Consider the following 21,411-nt stretch of genomic DNA (forward strand, 5'->3'; position numbering starts at 1 on the left):
AGCAACATGGATGGACCTAGATGTCATACTGAGTGAACTAAGTCAGAGAAAGACAAATATCGTATGATATCACTTATATGTGGAATCTAAAAAAAAAAAAAGATACAATAAACTTATTTACAAAACAGAAACAGAATCACAAACTTAGAGAACAAACTTATGGTTACCAGAGGGGCGAGGGGGAGGGATACTTAGGGAGTTTGGGATTTACATGTACACTACTATATTTAGAATAGATAACCAGGGACTTCCCTGGTGGTCCAGTGGCTAAGACTCCACACTCCCAGTGCAAGAAGCCTGGGTTTGATCCCTGGTCAGGAAACTAGATCCCACATGCTGCAACTAAGAGTTCACACGCCGCACCTAAAAGTTCTGCACACCAGAACTGAAGATCCCGCATGCCACAACTAAGACCGGGCATAGACAAATAAATAAATAAATATTTGAAAAATAAATAAATAAAATGGATTAACAACAAGGACCTACTGTATAGCACAGGGAACTCTGCTCAATATTATGTAACAACCTAAATGGGAAAAGAATTTGAAAAAAATAAATAAATAAAATAAATAATTCACAAGGTGCTTTAAGCTCTCCCTTTTGAGAGTATTCCATCATTAGAGAAAAAAACAAACAAAAAAACAATAAATGATGGAGAGGGTGGGGAGAAAAGGGGTTGTTGGTGGGAATGTAAATTGCTGTACCTGTTATGGAAAACAGTATGTATGGAGGTTCCTTAAAAAACTAAAAACATAGCTACAATATGGTCCAGCAATCACACTCCTGGGCATATATCCAGAGAAAACCATGCTTTGAAAGGATACATGCACCCCAATGGTCACTGAAGTGCTGTTTACAATAGCCATGACATGGAAGCAACCTAAAAGCCCATCGACAGGTGAATGGATACAGAAGATGTGGTACATATATACAATGGAGAAAACCATTCTACTTTTTGTCTCTAGGAATTTAGCTACTGTAGGTACCTCATACCCATGGAATCATACAGTGTTTGACCTTTTTTGTCAGGCTAATTTCAGCTAGCATAATGTCCTAAGGTTCATCTATGTTGTAGCAAGAGTAAAATTTGCTTTCTTTTTAAAGCTAAATAATACTCTGATGTATGTATGCACCGTGTTTTTTTTGTCTATTCAACTGTTGATGGACACTTGAGTTACTTCCACCTATGGCTACTATGAATAATGTGAAATGAACACATATATCTGTTTTGACATATCTGTTCGAGTCACTGCTTTCAATTCTACTTCAGAAGTCGGATTGCTAGATCAGATAGTGACTCAGTTTGCAATTTTTTGAGGAATTGCCTTTTTCTTTTCATACCATCAATACAATTTTATATTCCAAGCAATATCACACAAGAATTCCAAAGGATATTTCCACTTTCTTGATAGTTTCCTTTGAAGCACAAAATTATTAATTGTCCAAATTACCTAAAAGAATGAAATTAGAACACTCCCTAGCACCATACATAAAAATAAACTCAGAATGGATTAAAGACCTAAAGGTAAGGCCGGATACTATAAAACTCATAGGCAGAACACTTTTTGACACAAATCCCAGCAAGATCTCTTTTGATCCACCTCCTAGAGTAATGAAAATAAAAACAAAAATAAACAAATGGGATCTAGTTAAACTTAAAAGTTTTGCACAGCAAAGGAAACCATAAACAAACACAAAATATAACCCTCAGAATGGGAGAAAAGATTAGCAAATGAAGCAACCGACAAGGGATTAATCTCCCAAATATACAAACAGCACATACAGCTCAATATCAAAAAAACAAACAACTCAATCAAAAAATGGGAGGAAGATCTAAATAGACATTTCTCCAAAGAAGACATACAGTTGGCCAAAAAGCACATGAAAAGATGCTCAACATCACTAATTATTAGAGAAATGCAAGTTAAAACTACGAGGAGGTATCACCTCACATGGGTCAGAATGCCCGTCATCAAAAAATCTACAAACAGTAAATGCTGGAGAGGGTGTGGAGAGAAGGGAACACCCCCTACACTGTTGGTGAGAATGTAAATTGATACAGCCACTATGGAGAACAGTATGGAAGTTCCTTAAAAATCTAAAAATAGAACTACCATATGACCCAGCGATTCCACTCCTAGGCATATATCCAGAGAAAACCATAATTTGAAAGGATACATGCACCCCAATGTTCATTGCAGCATTATTTACATTTATAATAGCCAGGACTTGGAAGAAACCTAAATGTCCATCAACAGAGGAATGGATAAAGAAGATATGGTACATAAATACAGTGGAATATTACTCAGCCATACAAAAGAACAAAATAATGCCATTTGCAGCGACATGGATGGACTTGGAGATTGTTGTGCTTAGTGCTGTGGGTCAGACAGAGAAGGTTGGATGTCATGTGATGTTGCTTATATATGGAGTTTAGAAAGGGGGTGCAAATGAACTTGTTTGTAGGGCAGAGGTAGAGTCGAGGGTGTAGAAAGCAAACTTATGGTTACCAGGGGATAAATAGGGAGGGATAAATTGAGAGGTTGGGATTGACGTGTACACACTACTATATGTAGAACGGATAACTGATGGGGACCTGCTGTGTAGCGCAGGGAACTCTACTCAGTCCTCTGTCATGGCCTATATAGGAGGGGAATCTAAGAAAAGAGCTGGTGTATGTATATGTGTGGCTGATTCACCTTGCTGTGCACCTGAGGCTACTACAGCATTGTGGATCAGCTATAGTCCAATAAAAATTAGTAATTAATTAATTAATTTATAAAATTTCCTACCAGTGTAAAACGTACACCTGAGAAGTTAATGAACACACATCATAGCCTGTGGTTTAACTGAGATTTGTCCTGGCACCCAGCTAGGCTGACTGATTCAAATTTCCTACCAGAGCCAAGTGCTCTGGGATTCTTTAGCTTAAGTACCTAATAAGTGGGAATGGGACAGGGATTGGTGGAAGGCTCAGCGCTGTCAAGGACGAAAGATGAAAATGGAGTCAACCCCTTTATTATAGATGGTGAATTCACATTTAAGTGTCTGCGTTTCTTAACAAGAAGCACAGTTCCGTGCCTGGCCACACAGACTTACACCAAGCCCTTGACCCCTGGAGGACATAAGACTCTCTTGTTCCAGGCAGGACTGACCTGGGCCATCCTCTTATCTGTACTTGCTGCATCTTGAAACAGAATCAGGAATCCCAGTGCAGGAGGAGCTGCGGAAGACAACTGAGACAATCCCAGGCCAGGAAATGTTGTTTTACCAAGCAAACGTGCCAGGCGGGGACAGGTCCCATCCCACCTCCCACAGGTGGGAGGCATTAGGGGGCGGGGTATTGAGATCTGTCCAACCAGGCGGCCGCTGAGGCAGGTGGGCGGAGCGGTCCCCCACTCAGGCGTGGACTTCCTTACCTTCTACAGCGGAGGGATCGCGCGTCTGTTCAGGGTTCACTAACCTGTTAACTTTCACGTACCTTCTGTTGCCCTGTGTTCTGCACTAGTCCTTGGAGTCGTTAGGAGGGACTCAGACAGACCCAGGAAACCTCGAAATGGTGAGTGTGCTGAGCCGGACTGTGGACGCTGCGAAGGGACTGGTCGCAACCGGCCGAAACCGGCCATCTTTTTTGACCCGGTCACTTCGCGGTCAACTCCGGAGTCTGCGGATACGCGGGGGTCTGGGGCGCTGCTCGGACCTCAGTCCCCTCCGGGTCTCAGTGGCGGGGTTGGCCCGGCAGCTCGGACCCCGGGCGTCCTGTTCGGTCACTTCGCTGCAGGAACTTTGGCCCCGGAGCCTCACCCGGCTGCTCTGCAGCCCCTCTTCTCCCCCCAGATTGTGTGGTGACCTCAGGCACGGCCTTCAGGTGACAACTGGGACTCGTTCTCCAGGGTTCGGTCGTGGGATTAGCTGTGGTCTGAGGGGTCTCAGCCTTTCCTTTCTGCCCCAGGGGGCACCCGTTTTGATAGGGATAGAATAGGATAGTTACACTGGTAGTTGTAGAAGTCCCAGTAGGGGATTGTAAATAGCGAGGGAAACCTAGGGAACTTTGGGAGACCACTGTAACTTATTGATCGCTCAAGAAAGCTATCGAAAATGTTGTGGAACCAATCAGGCCTCCTTAAGTATAAAGCCATAAATAAAAGCATGAGATATGCCCCAGATCATTAAGTGAAAGAAAAAATGAGACCTGCATTCTGCTGGTCGAGTTCAGCAAGGTAATGATCCTTAACACCAAGGACAGGAATTTTAAGAGAAATGTGACATTCCAAAGTAGGAGACCCTCATTATATGGAGACTTGAGATGAAACAACATACTTTAGTGTATGTTACCACCTTTCTCCTGATTTGAATAAGCTCTACGACAGTCCTAGTTTGACCTCATAGGGTCAGACACTCTCCTATGCCATAGGAAGGAGGAGCTAGTGACCTAAGCCTGACATCTACTCGAAGAATGAGGAAGAAGGCAGTCTTTTTCCCCTTCCCCACTTTCCTTTGACTATAAAAATATAGCCCACTTAATCCTCAGGGCAGAGCCCCCCTGCCTGCTTGCGTCTCTTGCAAGCGTCCTATATTAATAAATCTACATCTTGCCTATCTCTTCGCCTCTTGCTGAATTCCTTCTGCACTGTGACACAAAGAACCCGAGCCTCAGTAAGTCCAACACCAGGTGAGTGATGCTAATTAAAAGACCATAGGTTCAAGTCCCAATCTGGGTTTAGGCAGGGTTCGAGTCCCGGCACGTGGGTTCAAGTCCCATCTGACTTACACGGTTTCATTTTTTTCTCTGAGTTTTCCAAATGTTTGGGAAGCAGAATTTCAAAGACCTTAGCCCCCCAGAGGAGCTCTTTGTAGGGCTGGCAATAAATCATTAAATTTCCAGATCGCTTCCCTCATTCCCAAAGTCGGTTTCGCCTCTCCGATTCAAATTACCTATCACCTATTCGTCTCCGCAGTGCATTTCAAACAAATATTTTAATTGTTTATCCTAGTTCCGTAGTGAGGTGGATGGTATTATTTTGGGGGCGGGGGGTGGTCTGTGGATATTTTACAAGAGCAGAAGCCGACAATGACCACTTGGAAGTGGGTTGTATGAAGTCCTTTCTTCTGATTTTTTACTGGAAACAGATATCCTATAGGAAGTCCTTTCGTGGAGGTTTTTTTTGAACTTTTATGGACGATCTACCCTGCCCATCCCTAGGTTAGTCCCCTTCAAAAGATTTACTCGCTTATTTAAGTTTCTTTCTTCAATAGTGTAAAATAGAGCTTCAAAGTCCATATAAAATATTTCCAAAGAGGTAAGAGAGGTGAATTTCAGGGGGAAAAAAATTCCAGTATTACATTCCATTTGTTAAGAATTTTTTGCTTTTATTCAATCCCTGAGGAAGTGTGGTTAAATTTTTGTGGCCTCTCCTTTACTTTTGGTGGATTTCAAATAAAGTTCCAAGATTTAGACTTGTAGAGGAGAAGTATTCAAGCGTGATTAATTATGTAGTAAATGAAATTGCCTTGGAAGTAATTGACTGACATTTTTTTCTGAAAAGGAATAGATATTTGGGGTTTCCTGGTGAACTAGTAGAAGTGGCTTATAATTTTCTTCTCTCATTTCCACATAAACACTGGATTTGAGTGATTTTGCTGAATTGTTCAAACAGGGTTTGTGTATTTAAAGTATCAGTGGTGGTGGAGAGCACCTGTAGTTGGGAGCAGAGCCTGAGGTCAGTGTCTTCAGGCCAAGGCCCCGTTTGAGCCTGCGAGGGGAAGTACTTGAAGGCCCTCCTATACTTGGAATCATATAGTATATAGCTCTGCCAGATTGGCTTCTTTCTGGTAGCAATATACTTTTGAGCTTTGCTTCATGTGTTTTCATAGCTTGATACTTTATTCCTTTTTATTAGTGAACACTGTTTCATCATATGGATATACCACTGATTATTTGACTCTTGCAAGATATCTTGCTTACCTGTTGACTCATGCCAGTTATGAATAAAGCTCCTACAGGTATTTGTGTATGAGTTTTGTGTGAATATAAGAGTTGATCTCATTTGGACAAATAACAAGGAGTGTGATTGCTGGGTCTTAATATACATACTAAGAGTATATTTTGTTTTGAAAGAGAGCTCCTGTCTTCCTTTGTAGGGGTACCAAGTTCCATTCCCCCCAGCAATGAATGAGGATTACCTTCACATCTATTTGGTGTTTTGCATTTTAGTTATTAAATAGGTGTGTAGTGATAGCTCGTTTTATTTGCAATTTCCTACTGACATTTGACATTGAGCATGTTTTCATATTTCCTGTTTCCCTTCTATATATCTTTTTTTGGGAGCTGTTTGTTCAGATCTTTTGCCCATTTTCAATTGGATTATTTGTCTTCTTACTGTTGAGTTTTAATAGTTCCTGGATATTTTGAATACCAGTTATTTATCACATAAGTGTTTTGCAAATATTAGTATTTTTTCATATCCTGTGACTCAGCTTTTCATTCCCTTAACACTGCCTTTCTGAGAGGAGACGTTTTTTATTTTAATGAAGTGAAATTATCCTTTTTTTCTTTTACAGACCTTGTGTTTGTTGTTATATTTGAAAATTCATCACCAAACCCAAAGTGACCTAGATTTCCTTCCATGATATTTTGGAGGAGTTTATTACTTTTGCATTTTACATTTAGATCTGTGATGTGTTTTGAGGCTTTTTTTGTAAAACGTGTAAGTCCTATGTTTACATTTGCTTTGTTTGTGTGTGTGTTTGTTTGTGAATATCCATTATTTACAGCACTATTTGTTTAAAAGATTTTCCTTTCATTTGAATTGCCTTTCCTTCTTTGTCCAAGTTCAGTGTGGGTCTACAGGAAAACAGTTGATTATCTTTCAATCTTGAGATATGTCTTCTATTTTTTTAATAAATTTATTTATGTTATTTATTTGGCTGCTTTGGGTTTTCGTTGCTGCGCGTGGGCTTCTCCCTAGTTGTGGCGAGCGGGGGCTACTCTTCGTTGCGGTGCGTGGTCTTCTCATTGCGGTGACTTCTCTTGTTGTGGAGCACGGGCTCTAGATGTGCAGGTTTCAGTAGTTGTGGCATGTTGGCTCAGTAGTTGTGGCTCACAGGCTCTAGAGCGCAGGCTCAGTAGTTGTGGCACACGGGCTTAGCTGCTCCACGAAATGTGGGATCTTCCCAGACCTGGGCTCAAACCCGTGTCCCCTGCATTGGCAGGTACCTTCTTAACCACTGCGCCACCAGGGAAGCCCAGGATATGCCCTCTTAATTCCAAGAGTTATCTGTTGTTGGAGAATCTTTAAGATGTTTCACAGAGATAATTATGTCCTAGAGACCAAATATTTGAATTTACCTACAGGATACATGAATATATTCTTTTTCAGGAAGTAGAAGTTCCCTCTGTTACTTGTTTGTGATTAAAAATGGATGCTGTATTTTACCAAATCCTTTGAAATTTTCATTTCCCCCTTTGTTCTTTTCTGATATTTCCTTTTACCCTCTGTCTTCCCTTATAGGCATATTGATTAGATGTTTATCAGTGTTATTAATCTTGTCAAAGAACTAGCTTAAAAGTTTTTTTCTCCTTCAATTACCCACAATTACATTAATTTCCTTTCTGATTTTTATAACTTTATTTTGTGATTATATCGTCTTCTCTTTATTGTTTCTTTTTTTTGTGGTACGCGGGCCTCTCACTGTTGTGGCCTCTCACTGTTGTGGCCTCTCCCATTGTGGAGCACAGGCTCTGGACGCGCAGGCTCAGTGGCCACGGCTCACGGGCCCAGCCACTCCACGGCATGTGGGATCTTCCCGGACCGGGGCACGAACCCATGTCCCCTGCATCGGCAGGCGGACTCTCAACCACTGCGCCACCAGGGAAGCCCTCTTTATTGTTTCTTAAGGTAGATGCTTGTGTTGTTGTTTACAGACCTTTGTTTTTTCCCAGTTGATGATGACATAAATTTCTCGGTAGGCACTGCTTTTGCTACATGCCACAATTTAGCTCAAAACAAATCTTAATTTCTCTTGAGACTTCTTCTTTGATCCCATGTATTACTTAGAAATATGTTGTTGAACCTCTGTGTGTTAGGGGTTTTTCCAAATCTCTTGCTTGTATTGATTGCTAGATGAATGCCTTTGAGTTCTAGGAGCATGGTTTGTATGATTTTTCTTCTTTCAGATTTGTTAAGGTATGCTTTATGTCCCAGAAAATGTTCGGTCTGGTTGAATGTTTCATATGAATTTTAGAAGAATGTGTATTCAGCTCTTGTTGCATGAAGTGTTCTTTAGATTACAATTACATTTAGTTATTTCATAGTATTCCTCAAAGCAAGTCTGTCCTTCCTGATTTTCTGCCTGCTGTTATATACAGCTTATGATAAGGGGGTGTTGATGTATGACTATAATAATGGATTTATGTATTCCTCCCTTCATTCTTCATGTCTTGCCTTATGTATTTTGCCGCTTTGTTGCTATGTATGTACACATGAAGGATTGTTATGGCCTCTTGCAGAATGGACCTTTTTGTCATTATGTAAAGTCCTTTCTACCCCTGAGATTTCCTTGGTCTGAAATCTGCATTCTCTAAAGTTCATATATGAGTGCCAGCATTCTTTTGGTTAGTTTTGGCATGGTGTATTTATCTCCATTGCTTTATTTCTCATCTGCCAGTGCCTTCATATTTAAAATGAGTTTTTGGTAGACTACATATAATTGTAATTTTAAAAATCACATATTATGATATCAGAAAGGGAAAGTAAAAAAAAACAGTATGCACCGAAAAAAATAAAATACTTTGGAACAAACCTGACCAAGGAGGTGAAAGAGATATGTTGAGCACCATAAAACATTGATAAAGGAAATTGAACTGAATCAAAAAATGGAAAGCTGGGCTTCCTTGGTGGCACAATGGTTAAGAATCCGTCTGCCGATATGGGTTCGAGCCCTGGTCCGGGAAGATCCCACATGCCGTGGAGCAACTTAGTCCATGTGCCACAACTACTAAGCCTGCACTCTAGAGCCTGCACGCCTAGAGCCCGTGCTCCACAACAAGAGAAGCAACTGCACTGAGAAGCCTGCACACCACAAGAAAGAGTAGCCCCCACTCGACACAACTAAAGAAAGCTCGCGTGCAGCAGTGAAGACCCAATACAGCCAAAAATAAATAAATAAGTTTATTTTTAAAAAAATGGAAAGCTAACCCATACTCTTGGATTGGAGGAATTATTTTTGTTAAAATGGCCATAGTACCCAAAGTAATCTACAGATTTAATGTGATCCCTATCAAATTACTCATAACATTTTTCACAGAACTAGAACAAATAATCCTAAAAGATATATGGAACTGTAAAAGACCCAGAATTGCCAAAGCAGTTCTGAGGAAAACAGAAAAAAGCTAAAGGCATAACCCTCCCAGATTTCAGACAATAATACAAAGTTAAAGTTGTCAAAACAGTGTGATACTGCCACAAAACCAGAAATATAGACTCAATGGAACAGAATAGAGAGGCCAGAAATAGACCCACACACCAATGCTCAATTAATCTTTGACAAAATAGACAAGAATATACAATGGGGAAAAGACGGTCTCTTCAGCAAGTGGTGTTGGGAAAGTTGGACCACCTCATGTAAATCAATGAAGTTAGAACACACCCTCACACCATATACAAAAATATACTCGAAATGGCTTAAAGACTTAAATGTAAGACATGACATCATAAAATTCATAGAAGAGAACATAGACAAAACATTCTCTGATATAAATTATACCAATGTTTTCTCAGGTTGGTCTCTCAAGACAATAGAAATAAAAGTAAAAATAAACAAATGGGTCCCAAACAACGTATAAGCTTTTGTACAACAAAGGAAACCATAAGCAAAATGAAAACACAACCTTCGTACTAGGAGAAAATATTTGTCAATGATGCCACCAACAGGGGCTTAATTTCTAAAATATACAAATAGCACATACTATCCAATAACAAAAACCAGACAACCCAATAAAAAATGGGCAGAAGACCTAAATAGACATATCTCCAAAGAAGACATACATATGGCCAATAGGCACATGAAAAGATGTTCAGCATTGCTAATTGTTAGAGAAATGCAAATCAAAACTGCAGTGAGGTGCCCACCTCACATTGGTCAGAATGGCCATCATTAAAAGTCTGCAAATAACAAATGCTAGAGAGGGTGTGGAGAAAACGGAGCCCTTTTGTACTGTTGGAAGCAATGTAGATTGGTGCATCTACTTTGGAAAACAGTATGGAGGTTCCCCAAAACACTAGAGTTGCCATATCATCGAGAAATCCCAGTCCTGGGTATATATCCAGAGAAAACTCTAATTCAAAATGATACAGGCACCCAAATGTTCATAGCAGCACTATTTACAGCAACCAAGACATGGAAACAACCTACATGTCCATTGGCAGATGAATGGATAAAGATGTAGTATATATATTCAGTGGAATACTACTCAGCCATTAAAGGTGAAATAATGCCATTTGCAGCAACATGGATAGATGTACAGATTATCATACTACATGAAGTAAATCAGATGGAGAAAGAGAAATACCATATGATATCACTTATATGTGATATCTAAAATATGTCACAAATGAACTTATTTTCAAAACAAAAACAGACAGACATCAAAATGAAAGTTACGGTTACCAAAGGGGAAAGGGGGTGGGGGGAGATAAATTAGGAGTTTGGAATTAGCAGAAACAAGCTATTATATATAAAATAGATAAACAACAAGGTCCTATTGTATAGCACAAGGTACTGTAAAATCCTGTAGAAAACCTTAATGGAAAAGAATATGAAAAAGAATATATATATATGAATATATATATATAGATAGATATATATATATGTATATTTATATCTGAATCACTTTTCTGTACACCAGAACCTAACACAACTTTGTAAATCATCTATACTTCAATAAAAGTGAATAAGTAAATCTGATATTACTGTAATTTTCTTTCATTTGTATTGAGACCATTGTTGATTGAAATGGTGACTAATATGGTTGGATTAATATCTAACACTTTTTACTCTTTCTATTTGTTGCCCTTATTTTTTCATTTGTCTTTTCTCTTTTTTCTACCTTCTCTGGATTTAACTGAGCATTTTGTCTGATTCTTCCTTTTTTCCATTCTTAACCTATACCTTTGTAAAGAACTTTTTTAGTGGTTGCCCTTGAGTTTTCAGTATACATTTAGAACTAACCCACATCAGTCTGCAACTTAACGCAGTACCTCTTCAGTGGTTGTTCAGGTACCTCATACCACACTATTCCCATTTCCCCTCCTCTGTCCCTATTGATATGGCTGTCATTTATTTCACTTATCCACAAGGTTATCATTATCAATGTCATTCTTGCTAATATGATTTTAGACAAAGTATCATCTATTATAAAAGAAATATAAAAGATGTTTACCTTTATTTATTCCTCTTTTAATTCTCCTACATAATTTACGTTCTTTCTGATGAATTTTAATGTCTTTCAAAGTTGGCATACTAATGACAAGTTCCATCAATTTTTGTCTCAAAATGGCCTTCTATTTTTTAAGGATAATTGTGCTTCCTAACAGAATTCTAGGACACTGTTTGTTTTTTTTTTAATTTCAAAACTTTAAATGTTTCAATCCACTTAGTTCTTTTATATATACGTATGTATATAATTATTATTATTGTTTTTTTTTCCTGAAAAGAAGTCCAGTTTGATTCTAATCTTTATTTCTCTGTACCTAAAGTATACCTCTGGCTTCTTACAATATATATTCTCTTTGCCTTTGTTTTTCTCTCTACTTTAAATATAATATACTTTGGTCTCCATTTTAGGTGTTTTCATTTTTATTGTTCACTGAGCCTCATGGATCTATGGGTGTTGTCTATCATTAATATTAGGAACATCTCAGTGGTCGTTACTTATTTCTGTCTCTCTTTTCCTTCAATTATTTTCATTATATGTATCTTAAATCTTCTGTTAAAGAAGGTCATGCCAGAGTTCATGGATACTGTGTTCTATCTTTTTTGATCCTTTTTGTCTTTGTGTTAGACTACAGTGAAACAGTTTTTTTGGGTACCAGCCTTAAGAACAGAATCTTTGGGGCATATTTAAAAAATGTCTTTCTGGGCTTCCCTGGTGGCACAGTGGTTGAGAGTCCGCCTGCCGATGCAGGGGACGTGGGTTTGTGCCCTGGTCCGGGAGGATCCCTCATGCTGCGGAGCGGCTGGGCCCGTGAGCCATGGATGCTGAGCCTGCGCGTCCGGAGCCTGTGCTCCGCAACAGGAGAGGCCACAACAGTGAGAGGCCCGCATACTGCAAAAAAAAAAAAAGTCTTTCTTTTCTCTTTCCCAGTTTTAGGGCACCAGTTTACCCTTTGAAGTCAGTGCTCTCATGGCTCTGGGAGGACTTGTTTATTTCAAAATTTTTCATTCTCTTCTCGTGAGATGGAGAATCACAACTTCTAATTTCATAAATCCCAGACTAGATTTTCACTTAGCAGTTGCAATACTGGCTGCTTGGGAAACTCCTGTTCCTGAAATAGCAGGATGGAGACTTTATGTTCTTTTGGAGGAAGCCAATGATGAAACCCTTACATAATTTATAATCATGGGAAAATTCACCATCAAAGTGTTATGGACTTTGGTGAGCTCCCTTGTAAACTGTAGCTCTTAACATGTTCCCTGAGGGCAGTAAGACCCAGAGTATACTGTTATGGTGTGAAGAGAAAGAGTTTTTTGGGCATGTAATTGCACTGTGTGTTCTAGAATTTGGCTGGAAGCGCCTTGAGGCACCTGAGTATAGGGATTTTGTGATCTAACATATTAATGCTTCTTCCCCATGTCTGAGCTCTAAATTTGAAGTAACTTTCTACCTGCATCAAATTATATGTAGAGAGGAAGGAAAAACAGAGTCTATGCTAATCATTATACAACTTAAAAGCAGTGCATCTGCAGAAGAATATTTATATTCAGGCAACTGTGTGTGATTGTGATTTCTTCTAAAGGCCTGGAGGACTTTGGGACAGTGTGGCCAGCTGGGCTTTGTTAAAAGTTTGATTTCTACAGGTCACCTGGCCTCTGATGATAGGTGATAGGATTAGAAAAAAGCTTCCAGTTCTTCACTGTATGCCTATTTATTAAAACCTCATGCAATCTTGATCCTCTGCCTCATGGAGTACTGTAACTTGTGGATCATAAGAAGAAGATGAAAGAATTTTTTCAGCAGAAATCATTGTTCTTAAAATGACGTTTCTTTCATTTGTAAAGTATTTCTCATTCTCTGGGCTCTGCCATTATTGTGATATAAGCGATACTGTGACCACAAAAGTTATGTGTAAATAATTTCCATTTGTTCATGATGCTGTTAAATTATTGAGGAAGTATGGAGAATAAGTTTATCATGATCAAGTCATAGAATAACTCTTTGTAAACAACAGAATTGTATGTAACCTTCCTATAAATCGAGTGTGCGTGTCTAGTTCTGTCAGTCTCATGCATCTCAGTGTGCTCCTATTTTGGGTGTTTTAGGACTCATTGGCCTTTGAGGATGTGGCTGTGAATTTCACCCTGGAGGAGTGGGTTTTACTGGATTCCTCACAGAGGAAACTCTACAGAGATGTGATGCGGGAAAACTTCCAGAACCTGGTCTCAGTAGGTAAGAATGAAAAATTCCCTCCCTTTGTCAATTAGAGAACAAGTGTTTCTTACCTGTCAATATTGTTCAAAGTTGTGGAATGTGGAAAGGGAAAACTTTGGTAAAGAAACTAGGGGAGGTGGGGATCAAAGGGAAATCCCTAGCGGTGCAGTGGTTAGGACTCGGCACTTTCACCACTGCTGTGGCCTCAGTTCAGTCTCTAGTCAGGAAACTAAGATCCTGTAGGCCATACTGCACAGCACCCGCCCCCCCAAAATAAAGAGAAGAAGAAAGAAAGGAAACTAGACATAGTCAGAGCTCATCATGGGCCTAAAGTCCAATAATTTTTCTGTCATTTCTAGTACTTTGGGATCATTTTTCTGGTTCTGCATTTCAGAAACAAAACAGGAAGATCATGACATTGAAGATCAGTACAAAAACCAGGGGAGAAAATTAAGGTGAGTCACACCCGCAATTCAAAGCATTGTCTTGTGAGAATCATGGTATATTCTGAAAATTTTAAAGAAGTCAACAAAAACAAATAGCCCAGTCTTCAAATTTAGTTATTCTATTCTCAGAAAATGTCTCCGAAAAAGTATTTTCTTAAATGTGATATAAATGTTCTGTGTTTCCAATATAGTTCATGTGCAGTCAATAAACCCTATATTTGAATATCACTTTTTAATAGAAGAGGTGAAGTCCTGTTGCAGAGCATTCAGTTTATTCAACTTCTAACAATTCACACAAGATAGAAAACCTCACTGTTCCCATAAATCATAATAAATACAATAAATAAATGATTTCTTAATAAAGAAATCATTGATAATCTTCTCATTGTTTACAGAAGTTCTATGGTAGAGAGACTCTCTGAAAGTAAAGGCAGTAGTTTCTGTGGAGAAAACTTCACCCTTATTCCAACTCTCAATCTGAAGAAGAAAACTCCTGGTTTAAAACCATGGGAATGCAGTGCATGTGCAAAGGTCTTCATGCATCATTCATCCTTTAATAGACACATGAAATGTCACATTGAAAACAAACGAAGAGAGTATCAAAAGTACCATGAGAAGGTATATAAATGTAAAGAATGTGGGAAAGCATTCATTTCTCCTAGTTCTCTTAGAACACATGAAAGGAGTCACACTGGAGAGAAGCCCTATGAATGTGAACAATGTGGAAAAGTCTTTCGATATCAAAAATCCTTCCGACTACACAAAAGAACTCACACAGGAGAGAAACCCTATGAATGTAAGGAATGTGGGAAAGCCTTCATGTGGGAAACAACTTTTCGAAAACACATGGTAACTCACGCTGGGGATTTACCTTACAAATGTCAGAAATGTGAGAAAGCATTCATTTATCCCAGTTGTCTTCGAATGCATGAAAGCAGTCACAACGGAGAGAAACCCTATCAATGTAAACAATGTGGAAAAGCCTTTAAAAGTCCTGAAACTATTCAAATCCATGAAAGAATTCACAGGGGAGAGAAACTCTATGAATGTAAGCAGTGTGGAAAAGGCTTCAATCATTTCAGTTCCTTACAGCTACACAAAAGACATCACACAGGAGAGACACCATATGTGTGTAAAACATGTTCTAAAGTATTGAATACTGCCCGGTCTCTTCGAAATCATGAAAGAATCCACACTGGAGAAAAACCCTATGAATGTAAGGAATGTGGGAAAGCCTTCACATGGAAAATAACCCTTCAGAAACACATGATAACACACACTGGGGATGGACCTTATAAATGTAAAGAATGTGAGAGAGTATTCATTAATCCCAGTTCTCTTAAAACACATGAAAGGAGTCACACTGGAGAGAAACCATATCAATGTGAACAATGTGGTAAAAGTTATAGATATCTAGCAGTTTTGAAAATACATCGAAGGACCCATACTTGAGAAAAACCCTATGAATGTAAAAATGAAGGGAAAACCTTCACTTCTGCATATGTTCAAGTGCATGAAAGAATTCACACTGGACAGAAACCCTATCAATGACAGGAATGTGGGAAATCCTTCATTTGCCTCTCAGTCGTTCAAAGACCTGAGACTGCACACTGGACAGAAATCATATAAAATATGACGAATGTGGGAATAGCTTTTCTGATCTTTGTAGTTTATGAAACCATAAAAGGGTTTACTAGATAAAACCTTATTTGTAAACAGCCTGGGTTGTTGGTCGATATCATTACATGTAAAAACTCCCATGGAAAAGAAGTATAAATGTAAGTAACATGAGATAACTTGATGGAAAGTAATCTATGCCTAATGTTCCAAAAAACCTTCAATATGAAAGAGTTTTTAAAAATTTTATTTATTATTTTTTTTTTTTGGCCAGGCTGTGCAGCATGTGGGGCATCTTAGTTCCCCAATCAGGGATCAAACCTGTGCCCCGTGCAATGGAAGTGCGGAGTCTTAACCACTAGACTGCCAGTGAAGTCCAGAAAGAGTTGTTTTAAAAGTTTATAGGACTTTCCTGGTGGTGCAGTGGTTAAGAATCTGCCTGCCAATACAGGGTACATGGGTTCGAGCCCTAGTCCTGGAAGATGCCACAGAGCAGCTAAGCCCATGTGCCACAACTACTGAGCCTGGGCTCTAGAGCCCATGAGCCACAACTACTGAGCCCACGTGCCACAACTACTGAAGCCTGTGCACCTAGAGCCCATTCTCCACAACAAGGGAAGCCGCCACAATGAGAAGCCCGTGCACTGCAACGAAAAGCAGCCCCCGCTCGCCACAACTAGAGAAAGCCCATGTACAGCAGCAAAGACCCAATGCAGCCAAACAAACAAACAAACAAAAATTTATAAATATGTTGTGTTTACTCAGGATCTTTCTTCAAGTGTATCCTTCAATGGTGGATTTCTACTAATTTCACGAACGAATATTAATGTGAATTCATTCTGTAATTCGTCTTTCAACAATAGTACATAACGTTTAAAGGTAGTGATTTTTCCTTTACTTGGATAGTTACTTTGTTCTATTTACTTCTGGAGCCTGTTGGATTCATGGATGAATTTAAGTGTATTTCTAGTATGCAGTGAGACTTAAATTTTTATAATGTTCTATTCATCCTCTGTTAATGGGCCATTGAAAAATGACAGTTTGGTATTTGTTGGGATTTCCTAGTAGTTTTGTGTGGCAGTTCCTAGGTATATAATATATTGTATATATTGTATCCTTTTTACTGAGAAAGATCCTTTCTGGTGGTGGTGTGTATAGGAGCCTTTTCCCATTTTCCATTCTATTAAACACTTGGAATAAATTTTATGTATGACTAATATGTCAAAGAGTATACTGTTATGTAAATTATGATTTTTCCTATTTGCTTTTTGTGTTTCCTTCTGACTGGTATTTGTTGGATAGACTGTGAGACTTGTGATAATACAGAAAATCTGGAGTTGGAGATATCTTGCCTATGAGTCATATTAGGACCTAGACTAATAGGTCCTAGGGATAGACCAGAATCTATCCCTTTTGTGGTTCCATGTTAGCATTCACCGACAGCTCACCTGTGTGCGATTTTAAAGCAGATGCAGAGAAGACGTTCTTCAGATAGTGGATTCCCCACACTGGGAGAGAGGCAGATATGTAGGAGCTTCAAGGACACCATCTCCCAGCTTATTTTCCAGATTCTGTGTCCTTGTAGTCAAGAGTGTCCTCAACACCATCAAAAAATGCTTGATTTCCATTTTTATAGACATGTAGGTTCCCCTGATATCTTCACAGCTTACACATCAAAGATCCATCAGAGTTTGAATTTTTTCTGTAAGGCCTCTTGTGTCCACTTTGAAAGTTATTTCAGTATTTTATGGTTGGTAATAGTCTCTGATTACACTCCTCTCTGGATTATATCTTTATAGTGTCTAATATGTGTAGGAAACACTTTATGTAGTTAATAATACTAGTAATACTAGTATGTGTTCCTGACTCACCACAACATTCACAAAGGTGCCACCAAAACGAATGACATGGGAGTTTGTTTCTCTACTGCATTGCACAGGGACATTGGTGACCCATTGTTTCCATGTGAGAATAAGCACCTCCTTCTGTCAAGATGGCTATGGGTGTTTCCTGTTACTTGTAGCTGAATATAATCCCCCAACATGTTTTTTATTGTCTTTTATTTTACATGATTGAAACTGTTTGAATTTTTTGTGAAACAGTAGTTTTTGTAGTCTTTTCAAATATTTTACCAACTCTTTTCGAAGCTTTCATTAGCTAACAATGTTACTTTTCATTTCCTCAAAGAATATATTAAAGTATCCTTTTTATGTATGAATATTCAGAAAAACCTTGTAGCTTTCTTCATTTAATCATTATGCAATGTAAGTTTTTTAAAAATATTATGTTGGCCAAAAGGTTTGTTCATTTTTTTCTGTAAGATGGTCTAGCAGAGCTTCCCTGGTGGCACAGTGGGTAAGAATCTGCCTGCCAACGCAGGGGACAAGGGTTCAATCCCTGGTCTGGGAAGATCTCACATGCCGTGGAGCAACTAAGCCCATGTGCCACAACTACTGAGCTTGTGCTCTAGAGCCTGCAAGCCACAACTACTGAGCCCACATGCCTAGAGCTTGTGCTCTGCAACAAAAGAGGCCACTGCAATGAGAAGACCACGCACCACAACGAAGAGCAACCCCTGCTGGCTGCAACTAGAGAAAGCCTGCATGCAGCAACAAATACCTAATGCAGCCAAAAATAAATAAATTTTAAAAAAAATTTTTTTAATTAAAAAAAATGGTCTAGTAGCACTAAGTTGTCTTTAACTTCATTTGAAACAATTTTGTTAGATTGTATTGTGGCAGTTCTCATATCAGTAAGCATTTAAAAAAAATCAAAATTGGTGAATTTTTGTGTAGCCATTTTAATATTGGTGATGTAAGGGAAAAAGTAACATTTTCGGCATATTATGCTTTATTATTTCAAGAAAGGCAAAAACGCAACTGAAAAGCAAAAAACAATTGTGCAGTTTATGGAGAAGGTGCTGTGACTGACCAAACGTGTCAAAATTCATTTACCAAGTTTCATGCTAGAGATTTCTTGCTGGACGATGCTCCACATTGGGGTAGACCAGTTGAAGTTGATAGTGATCAAATGGAGACATTAATTGAGAGCAATCGACATTAAACCACGTGGGAGATAGCCTACATACTCAAAATATCCAAATCAAGTGCTGAAAATCATTTGCACCAGCTTGGTTATGTCAATCGCTTTGATGTTTGAGTTCCACATAAGTTAAGCAAAAAAAAACCTTCTTGATCGTACTTCTGCGTGCGATTCTCTACTGAAATGTAATGAAAACGTTCCGTTTTTAAAACAAATTGGGACGGGTGATGAAAAGTGGATACTGTACAATAATGTGGAACAGAAAAAATCGTGGGGCAAGTGAAACAAGCCACCACAAACCACACCAAAGGCTGGTCTTCATCCAAAAAAGGTGATGTTGTGTATATGGGGGGATTGGAAGGGAGTCCTCTATTATGAGCTCCTTCTGGAAAACAAAACGATCAATTCCAACAAGTACTGCTCACAGTTAGACCAACTGAAAGCAGCACTCAACATAAAGCATCCAGAATTAGTCAACAGAAAATGCGTAATCTTCCATCAGGATGACGCAAGACCACATATTTCTCTGATGACCAGGCAAAAACTGTTACAGCTTGGCTGGGAAGTTCTGATTCATCTGCCGTATTCACCAGACATTGCACCTTCGGATTTCCATTTATTTTGGTCTTTACAAAATTCTCTTACTGGAAAAAATTTCAATTCCCTGGAAGACTGTAAAAGGCACCTTGAACAGTTCTTTACTCAAAAAGATAAAAAGTTTTGGAAGGATGGAATTATGAAGTTGCCAGAAAAATGGCAGAAGGTAATGGAACAAAATGGTGAATATGCTGTTCAATAAAGTTTTTGGTGAAAATGAAAAATGTGTCTTTCATTTTTACTTAAAAACCGAAGGAAGTTTTTGGCCAACCCAATATTTATTTATTTATTTTGCTGTGCTGGGTCTTAGTTGTGGCATGCAGGATCTTCAATCTTCATTGAGGCATGCTGGATCTTTGGTTGCAGTATGCGAACTCGTAGTTGCCACATCTCATAGTTCCCTGACCAGACAGAGAGAATGGACTTGAGGACACGGGGAGGGGGAAGGGTAAGCTGAGACGAAGTGAGAGAGTGACATTGACATATATACACTACCAAATATAAAATAAATAGCTAGTGGGAAGCAGCCGCATAGTATAGGGAGGTCAGCTTGGTGCTCTGTGACCATTTAGAGGTGTGGGATACAAAGGGTGGGAGGGAGACACAAGAGGGAGGGGATATGGAGATATATGTATATGTATAGCTGATTCACATTGTTATATAGCAGCAACTAACACAAAATGTAAAGCAATTATACCTCAATAAATATGTTAATTTAAAAAAAACCTGAGAAACACTTTGACCCATATCATTACATGTGAAAACTCCCATGGAAAAGAAGTATAAATAGTAGTAACATGAGATAAGTAGATAGAAAGTACTCCGTGCCTAATGTTCCAGAAAACCTTCAATATGAAAGAGTTGTTTTAAAAGTTTATAAATATTTTGTTTTTACTAAGGGTATTTCTTCATGTGTATCCTTGAATGATGGATTTATACTAATTTCAGAAATGAATATTAATGTGAGTTAATTCCATAAGTTGTCTTTCAACAATAATCATAAGTTTCAAAGGTACTTATTTTTCCTTTAATCAGACAATGATTTTTTTCTCTTTACATTTGAAGCCTGTTGGATCCATGGGTGAATTTACGTGTATTTCTAATATGCAATTAGGCTTAAATTTTTATAATGTTCTATTCATTCTCTGTTAATGGGACATTGAAAAATGGCAGTTTGGTATTTGTTGGAATTTTCCTAGTAGTATTGTGTGGCAGTTCCTGGATATTCATAATCCATTATATATGTTTCACCCTTTTTAGAAATATTTATTTATTTATTTTTGGCTGCGTTGGGTCTTTGTTGCTGCACGTGGGCTTTCTCTAGTTGTGGCGAGTGGGGGCTACTCTTCATTGAGGTGCGCAGGCTTCTCGTTGCAGTGGCTTCTCTTTGTTGCAGAGCATGGGCTCTAGGCACGTGGGCTTCAGTAGTTGTGGCTCGCAGGCTCTAGAGTGCAGGCTCAGTAGTTGTGGCACATGGGCTTAGTTGCTCTGCGGCTTGTGGGATCTTGCCAGACCAGGGCTCAAACCTGTGCTCCCTGCTTTGGCAGGCGGATTCTTAACCGCTGCACCAGCTGCACCACCAGGGAAATCCCTATTTCACCCTTTTTACTGAGAAAGATCCTTTTTTGTGGTGGTGCGTATAGGAGCCTTTTTCCATTCCATTCTTTTGAACACTTGGAATAAATTTTATGTATGGCTAGGATGTCAAAGAGCATACTGTTATGTAAATTATGATTTTTCCTATTTGCTTTTTGTGTTTTCTTCTCACTCGTATTAGTTGAATAGACTATGAGGCTTGTGATAATACAAAGAATCTGGAGTTGGAGATATCTTGCCTGTGAGTAATATTAAGACCTAGACTTTCCAGAATCCATCCTTTTTTTGGTTCCATATCAGCATTCACCAATAATTCACCTGTGTGATTTTAAAGCAGGTGCAAAGAAGACATTCTTTAGATATTGGAGTCCCCAGACTGGGAGAGAGGCAGACACATAGGAGCTTCAATGACACCATCTTCCAGCTTATTTTCCAGATTCTGTGTCTTTATAGTCAAGAGTATTG

The 21,411-nt window shown here is 38.8% G+C and overlaps 1 protein-coding gene across 1 annotated transcript; it reads left to right on the forward strand.

Annotated features, from left to right (window-relative positions):
* The first annotated feature begins 3,001 nt into the window (after positions 1-3,001).
* On the forward strand, positions 3,002-19,679 carry LOC307183232 (uncharacterized protein). The gene is made up of 4 exons (XM_079915456.1): positions 3,002-3,559; positions 13,540-13,666; positions 14,043-14,103; positions 14,490-19,679. Exons 1-4 carry the CDS (start codon positions 3,557-3,559, stop codon positions 15,544-15,546), a joined length of 1,248 nt encoding a protein of 415 aa, XP_079771582.1. The 5' UTR covers positions 3,002-3,556; the 3' UTR covers positions 15,547-19,679.
* Positions 19,680-21,411: the final 1,732 nt, after the last annotated feature.

This window comes from Stenella coeruleoalba, assembly GCF_951394435.1.
Source record: "Stenella coeruleoalba genome assembly, chromosome: 3".
In the NCBI taxonomy this organism is placed as follows: Eukaryota; Metazoa; Chordata; class Mammalia; order Artiodactyla; family Delphinidae; genus Stenella; species Stenella coeruleoalba.

Coding starts and splice junctions, on each gene's coding strand:
- LOC307183232 (XM_079915456.1), top strand. Junction 13,667..14,042: donor CCAGAACCTGGTCTCAGTAG/GTAAGAATGAAA, acceptor TCTGCATTTCAG/AAACAAAACAGGAAGATCAT. Junction 14,104..14,489: donor AACCAGGGGAGAAAATTAAG/GTGAGTCACACC, acceptor CATTGTTTACAG/AAGTTCTATGGTAGAGAGAC.